The sequence below is a fragment of the Phytophthora infestans genome, genomic scaffold (assembly GCF_000142945.1).
Source record: "Phytophthora infestans T30-4 supercont1.29 genomic scaffold, whole genome shotgun sequence".
NCBI classification, from domain to species: Eukaryota; Oomycota; class Peronosporomycetes; order Peronosporales; family Peronosporaceae; genus Phytophthora; species Phytophthora infestans.
In genome coordinates this window covers 2,091,929-2,099,947 of record NW_003303730.1, presented here as the reverse complement: position 1 = coordinate 2,099,947, position 8,019 = coordinate 2,091,929, and the positions used below count along the sequence as shown (strand labels likewise).

Sequence of the window (8,019 nt, the reverse complement as noted above, 5' to 3'; positions counted from 1 at the left end):
TAAAAACGAGAAAAAGGTCCACAGACACAACAATATCGACTTGCCGGTCCCTGGCGAGCCCCTCACAATACTCTTCTTGTTTGCATACATATTGAAGTTAGAGGGAGACGACACACGAAACCAGCCATTCACCAGCACCGACACGACTTGCTTTTCTTCGATTCGCCAAAAGATTTCCCCACTGTTAGTACAACCGCCCAAGCCGCTCATGAATTTCCAGAGCAGAGGAATCTTGTGCACAACACCAACGTCCCATTCTGGGATCGACAAACACTCCTCAGCGTAGGAATCCGGGTCATTCAGGGCAGTGGTCGTTGGAAGAGGCTCTGCGAAAGCCTCTGCTGGCAGCTTCACCAACACGTGAATCTCGCCCTCATGGGGTTGGAAACCCGGTTTAAAGTACTTGTCGTTATTAATATATAGCAAAGGACCCATTTTCTCGAATCCTTGAGGGTGTCCACGGTCGTCGAGTGCCACAGCAGCCGCACTGGCCCCGTCCAGCCAAGTTCCGTCTTTGTTCTTCATCAGGAAGAGCTGCAGTTTGTCAGCTTCACCATTGAGAGAAGCGAGCTCCTCCCCCTTAATCTCCCTCTTCAGGGAAGCTACCGTCTTCCACTCTTTAATGATGATAGAGATTTTGGTCCTTTCTCCAACGATCGCGCAAGAAAGCTTCACCATCTTTCCTGTAGCCTGCAAATTCTGGAGTAAGAAAAAAGAGAGAGTGTGTTGTGCCAAGCCAACTTGATGGATGGCTGGCGTTTGTAGGAAAGTTAGGACTTTCCAGACGAAAGCAAACAGAAGCTCTTATTATAAGAATACTATGCGTTTCAACGTATTTAATCCACTGGATCAACATGGGGTTATCGTTCGAGGTTTATCTTCTAAGTGTGTAATCTTGAAAACCTTCTCTGGACGTTTTCGAGACTTCAGCCACGCCTCACTCCTTAGTGTGAAATTCTCGGTGGTACATGTTCCAAAAGCAACATTTCCATTCTCCCTTCAAAATTCTTCATTTTCGGTTGTGTGTGAAGCGATCGCAGCACATTCATCAGCTCTTCGTCCGATTTCGTTTCCCTTAGCAACTTAAGTAGCTGGTTATCGCTAAAAACAGCGTCTCCACCACACATAGTCGAGTCACTAAGTGAGCTCTTCGCTGTTGCAGAGATCCTGACCAGCTTATACGACAGGTAATTTTCTAAATAATCTTGCCGGATTCAAATTTGTCTTCAAGACCAATTTGTAAGTTAGACCGTCAAGCATTTGCAGTAAAAGATTCTTGACTCTCTCTTCGTTGGTCTTGACTTTGACATTGGGATTGTCCTTCCTAGGTGCGGTTAAGAAACTATTGGGAGGATTGATGCTATTTTCGTTGAGACGCTCCGCTCTCATATCGAACGAGATTACTCGCAGCCAGAAAGGTAAAATGAACAAAGCTAAGCAAGTTGCGCAGCGAGTCACCAGACATGTGATTGTAGGGCCTGTAGCTTCCTACTGTAGGAGCTTCCTACAGTAGGAAGCTCCGTACCGTATTTGGTACTACTGCTACATGTAGCCATGAGTGCGTAGACAAATCAGTTATTTGAAATAACTAACGTGATTTAGACATGGAGCATCGCGTTGCTGCGACCATCTGGAACACTTGTATTTATAACCTAAATCTAGATACAGATGATCCTCTCTTTTACGGTATTCCATTTAGTGATATAGTGAAATACCCTCTAACGCCCGTTACAGTTGTGCACCTCCAATTCGACAGGCCGGACCATATCAATAGTGCCAGGGCATAAGTGCACAACGTAAAGCAAAAAACAAACGTAAATCCAGTGCACTGATATTTCCTTTGTTAATTCAGTACAACATTTACGCCAATCTTCTGCATAATCTTGGCGTCAGACGCGCGAATCGCGGGCGCGCAACAGCGCTTCCGGTCGCGATAGGTATCCGGCAAGGCGGCAACGTCCGCCGACCGCTTAAGAATACTCTGGACGGTAGTGCGCTTTACTGCTCGGGGGGTCTTAAAGCGCTCCGTTGCCCAACGAGCAAGTTCGGAGTGAGAGCATGCAGGATCTGACTTGTGCTTCTCGCACAAAGACTGCTTTTGTGGGACATGTAGAAGGAAGGGCGATGTCCCATTGTCTTTGGCGGTAAAAATCAAAGTGTGTGTTTGTATGAAGACGTCCGATCCAAAATTTAAAATCAGATCGATGCGGCGTGTCATCCCTCCGCGAGGAGGGGAAAACCGTTGAGGTTAATTGCTAGGGTGGTGATGGGCAAAGGTAATTGCGCATCCGATTCGCGTAATCATAAAATCTGGCAGGGTATCGACTGATACCGGTGTCGAATTGGAGGTGCACGACTTTATTAGCGAAAACTTGCTCTTTATCCTTATTAATACAGTACTGCACCCCCGTTTTCGCGCCCTTGGACCTTTGATAAACTTCCGGATGTGGTGATCCTGAATCCAAAAAAACTATTGAAAATACGCTAAACTCTGATTTATTTTTAAATCCTATATGGTCCACCCCCGCAAAAACGGGGTGCAGTACGAGGACGCGTAAAATGTCCACAGTACTATGAGGTCAATCCACAGAGATAGTATTAATCCACAGATCTGTGAGCCCAGTAAATAACACACTATACTAATCCATAGCTGAATTGACAAATCCACTAGAAGATCAATCAATCCACCAAATGTCAGGTAATCAAACAAACTAAATTTTAGCCAACCAGTGACCGATTACAAACCTCCGGAGATTGGCCGACACGCATCCAATCAAAATCTGCGGTAGGAAACGTCGAGACCAGCCACCGACAACGCCACCTGACTCCCCCTGCTCTCTACGCGCAGCACTCGTAAGCCCATAGTGAGTAGCTAGACGAAATCCTCTACCTACCGTACGGACGCTAAAACTACCTAATTATTGTATTTTGTTTGCTTGATTGCTAACAATGTATCTGACACAGCCGCTTTAACAAATGGGAAAGCCACTCCCGTGGGCTATGCTGTATCGGCAGGTGTCGGAGGTGGAAAGCGAGCGTATTGTGGAAAACATGAAGCACGCGAAGAAACACACACAAAGTCACTGTCAGCAACACATCGATATGTGCCGTGTGTACGGATCCATCACCTCACACAATGCGATACCGGGTCTCCTCGTGTTCTTCAGCTACGTGTGCGGATGCGTGTGTCGCACCTTTAAGGTGTCGTTTGAAATGCAAGACGCTTGTATGCTGCAAAAGCGGCATAGTGAATATTTACGAGTTTGGTTTACACGAAGTGAAAGGAAATGATCCTCCTACCGGCGGCCTGACGTTGGAACAAAAGAGAACGGCGCGCCAACTAGCTGTTAGCGGTCTGAAACCTGCTCGAATTCGAAACGCGCTGGCTGTTGGTGCCTCTGCGGAAAAAATTCCGCATCTCAGCAAGGTGCAAAGTTCTGTTACGTATTGCCGCAAGGCTGAATTGAACAATACGGACGACTTGGATATTCTGGAGGAAGTTATCAGAGCAAAAGCCTACACTGGGCTAGAAGAAGAAAGCTCTGCATTTTCGTTTTCGAGCAACATGAATTGTAATGGAGACATCAATATTGGTGAAGGAACCGACACTAGCACATTTTTTGTCGGCTTCACTACGAAGACACTCTTAAAACGACTCGACCGTGATCCGCACAGTTTCATTTTGCATTTTGATGCGACCTACAAGCTGAACCAAGTGGATTATCCTACCTTTGTATGTGGAATTTCTGACCATTCTCGTTCCTTTCACTTGGTTGCTTTGTTCGTCGTGTCACAACAAGAAGAGCGTCACTACGCGAGTGCGCTTGCATCCCTCCGAGCTATCTACGCTCGATTTTTGCGGAAGCCGATGGTAGTGCACTACATTCTTGGAGACGCCGACGGAGCTCAGTACAATGCGATGGCATCAGTGTTCGAGGATTGTGAAACAGAGATTTTGATGTGATTTTACCACGTTATCGCAAAACTTCATGAGCGGACGAGGTATCTACTACCCGGTAAGCGTAGCCTGGTCTTGGCCGATATATTTGATATGCATTACGCAAGAAACGCCTCGGAATTTCATGCTAAAAAGACGTCTGCAGTGCGGCGGTGGCTTGCCGACCCAGATGTCGAGCGATTTGGAGAGTATTTTCTGCAGCAGTGGCTGACGGCAAAGTTTGTGAAATGGCAGTGCTTCCGTAAGCCTGTTGGTTGGGCAACTACAAATAATCCCGTGGAAACGTTCAATGCCAAGCTGAAGAAAACCTACACTTTACGAGAGCGAATGCTAATGGGGTCTTTGCTTGGTCAACTTCAAGTTTGTCGTCGAATGGAGAGCGTGTCGGGTGCTGCATTCCATGAAACATCTACCGCTAGCAGCAGGCTTCGACGGCGCGCGACAGCTTTGCGCCGACAGCAATTGCTCGTTGAGACTCCATCCTTCGACGGCTCCAGCAATTTTGTACTTGTCGTTTCTAAAGCTACACCTCGAATCTACGTGAAGCCGAAGAGGAAGTCGATGGAAGTTGTGGATGTGGCTGTGCAACTTGGTGCTAATGCGGCTAGAATGGAAAGAGATGAACAGCCGGAGGAAGGATGGTCAGTGGATCTAACTACTCGCACTTGCCCGTGTAAATACTTTTTCCACAAAGGCCAGTGTGTACATCTTCTCTTCGCCTTTAATACAAGGTTTGGTACTGACCAACCTGGCAAGAGGAAGTTGTTCAACCGCAGCCGGCGCAACAAAAGAAAAACCTTAAAAGATCAGATCGCAGAAGCAGCCGAAGCAGACCAGTCCAAACGTGGACGTCCGATCCTTAACGGTCCAGCTTTATCGTTGTTGTAGACACACGAAATGAATGTTTGCTTGAATATACCATCACTTCATCGCCTTATTGCCTTCTTCTTGCTATGTTTCTTGTTATACGTATAGTGTCTTTGCGAGTTGAACACACGGACAGCCGATAAGGCTGATGATGACCTCGCGTGGGATTTAATTCCCATTAAAATGTAGTAAGCATATATCGTGCTCTTAAGCCGGTTAGTCTTGCACAAGGACGCAGTGAAGTCTGTTGGATCTACCCTCGCGTCTCCTCATGTCGATTTTCCGCCGTTCAGCTGTTGGTTTGATAGCCACAAAGATATCGTTGATGTCTCCGATCTTCACTGTGGTCTTGCTGCTGACGTCCACTTTGTGCCAGTATTACCATATTGTTTTCCTGCGAATGCAGTCTATAAGATTCAGTTGCTACATGAAACGAATACGTACGTTAAGCCTCTAGAGATATTATTTTTAAAGTCTGGCATTACAAATCCCTTACTCTGACAATACGGATCGCTTACTCTGACAATACGGATCGCTGACTCTAACAATACGGATCGCTTACTCTGACAATACGGATCGCTTTTTATTTAGCTTAAAATAAACAGAAAAACAAATTAAATTGTGTATTCAGTTATTCACTGTCCTGTGCACTCTCCGCCTCACTCTCCCACTCGCTCTCCTCCGCGCTTTCTGCTTCTCCCACCTCCTCACCCTCCTCTTCCTCGACTTCTTCTTCGCTTGCGTCCTCACTTTCGTCGTCGCTCTCAGCGTCGACCGCATCATCATTATCTACGTAGAAATCATCTTTGCTCTCCTCCTCAATGTTATCACTGTGCTCGACCTCGTCATCCACGCCGTCTTCGTGGTACACGTACGCTAGCTCTTCAGTGTAGCTGGACTTCCCCGGTTTCTTCGGATGGCGGCGGTGGTTATGCTGGTACAGCGCGTTTCGCTTCTTGAATTTCCTGTTGCACTTGTGGCAAATCCCCCCACGCGCATCAGCTTCTAGGCGCGCTTTCTTGGACTTGACCTTGTTTGGGTTGTCAGCACAGTAACGGCGGTGGTTGGAGAGATGACGACGCGATGTGCACTGTTGGACGCAATGCTCGCACATGTAGCTTCTGAACACAGCAGCTTCAGTTGCGTCGGCCTTTTGTGGAATTCCACGTACACGTACGTAACAATTGTGGAATTCCACGTACACGTACGTAACAATGCAGCCTCAAATTTTCCTCTTTAAATTCAGCCCCTGCATGGACCAAGTCTCCGCGGAACAGCAGGAATGCGCCCGCGTCGAGTGACAACAGTTTGCATTTGTCCATTTCTGCATAGACTCCAAAACAGCCAGGATAGACGTAGAACTGTGTGTCTGATTGAAGAGCAATAATGACAGACGCCTGAACAATACCCTTTTCCAGTTTCGCTTTGCTTGTCTCGAATGAAGGAAAATCTAGGTGGATGCCTTGGCGAAGGCCCCCCGGAAGTGATTTCAATGCGTTCCAAATAGACTTTTTGGTGTACCAATTTTTATCAGATCCTTCCACAATACCCTTCACTCGCTTGTATATTTTGTTTGTAGCCGGACCAAATGTAGCAATAGGAGCTTGAAGACGGAAATGGTCACGTTCTACTTCATACACTTCACCAAAAATAGGTCTGAAGTCCAGTTGCTCGATTTCCTGTTTAGCTTTCTCCAAAGTGTGAGGCCGGTAGTCTTAAGTTTCCGACAAGGTAGCCTTCATTCCAGAATTGCGCCTTTAGACTGGCATCCATAATGACTGACACCTCGCCACACTTACTGGCCAGGCACACATGTGAAGGAGCACACAGGTCGTGTCAAGTCGTAAATGTGGTTGAGGTACTCGCCAGCAGAGCGGACCAACGGCTGTAGCTTCACGCGTCTAACACAACGCACGTCTGAAAGCAGCAGCCTCTTCACGACGAACAGCAAGTAGGTGCCGATTGCGAGGCTTCTTGGGGGCAATACTGACTCGTTAACAGAGTCTTCAAGGCTTCAGACGACGGAACAGACACCTCGGTGGCGTTTGGGCTGCAAGTGCGGCTTCTGGTGGCGGCTCAGACTCTTCTGGCAGTGGTGGCGGAGCTCGTGCTTGGGGGAAGGCACTGCGTCGTGATTGTTGTGAGCGGGTGGATTTGGACGGGGTTGCAGGCTGCTCAAGCGACGAATTGGGGCTTCTTTGGTAGTTCTCGAGTGATAAAACACTGGTTACCAAGCAGTACTTGGTAGTACCCTCGGAGGCTTAACTACCAATGGTACTTAAGCCTCCGAGGGCGTCATCGTTTTACAGGCGATGACGTCAATATAACACTGCACTGGTACAGTACAATGTCGTCGATTGTTGTGGACTGTGGATCTGTCGGTGTGGATTATCCTTAAAAAAACTGTGGATTTTTCATATTTTCTCAGGCTCCCACCAACTAGACGAGTATCAGCCCACTGTATACATGTATTACATGCAATAACACCAATAATTTTTGGCTGGCGATACAGCCCATGTTTTTAAAAAGGGTTAGGTATCGAAACAATGGTGATCATGGATACATTTCCAGGTGCCATCCATGTTTTCTGGGAATAAATGACGAAGGTCCGGTATTTTATCTTATACATGTTTCACATGTTTTGTAACATGTCCAAACATGTTATCAGTACGACGTAAAAAATTAAGAGTGAAGAGGATTCTGTGTTGTCGGCGACACCTCACCCCCACATTCGTCATGGGTTGAAACTACCTTACGTAATGTATCCATCTCAGGTGTCTGATACTAAAACATGTCAAGCATGGAAAACATGGTACGTAAACATGTATTGCAAAACTTAGCATCGAATTACTCTGCGTTTTTGCTGGAGTCACTAAAGTCCACCACACTGCGAAGGAGATCCCACCGCTGGCGTAGACAACCCGTCTTCGAATAATCTCTGGGTGCCTCCTTGTACACGCGGCGCCAGAAAAACAGGCATACGAACAGACCGCAGTTGTCACCGTCGTTCTGGATGGGGTTGTGCACAGCTATTATCTCGTACGGCTCCGTCATGCTCCGGACCACGAGCTCTTGCGCCAACTCTTCCAGCAAGTTATGATAGGCGCGTTTGTCGAGACTGTCGTAGCAGTAAATGGTTTTTTGAAGCTGGTTCACAGCGAGGCATGTCCAATGACTGGCATTGACGTTCAGCG

At 47.2% G+C, this 8,019-nt stretch overlaps 1 protein-coding gene and 1 pseudogene across 1 annotated transcript; both read right to left on the bottom strand.

The window, feature by feature from the left end:
• The window catches only part of PITG_23003, a pseudogene marked incomplete at both ends in the record, with an annotated part of 1,562 nt that extends 812 nt beyond the window's left edge, over positions 1 to 750 (bottom strand).
• Positions 751 to 6,047: 5,297 nt separating this feature from the next.
• Positions 6,048 to 6,598, bottom strand: PITG_13688 (uncharacterized protein; the record flags this gene model as incomplete). The annotated part of the gene is made up of 3 exons (XM_002899822.1): positions 6,048 to 6,057; positions 6,131 to 6,504; positions 6,554 to 6,598. The coding sequence occupies 3 exons, from the start codon at positions 6,596 to 6,598 to the stop codon at positions 6,048 to 6,050; spliced, it is 429 nt and encodes a 142-aa protein (XP_002899868.1).
• Positions 6,599 to 8,019: the final 1,421 nt, after the last annotated feature.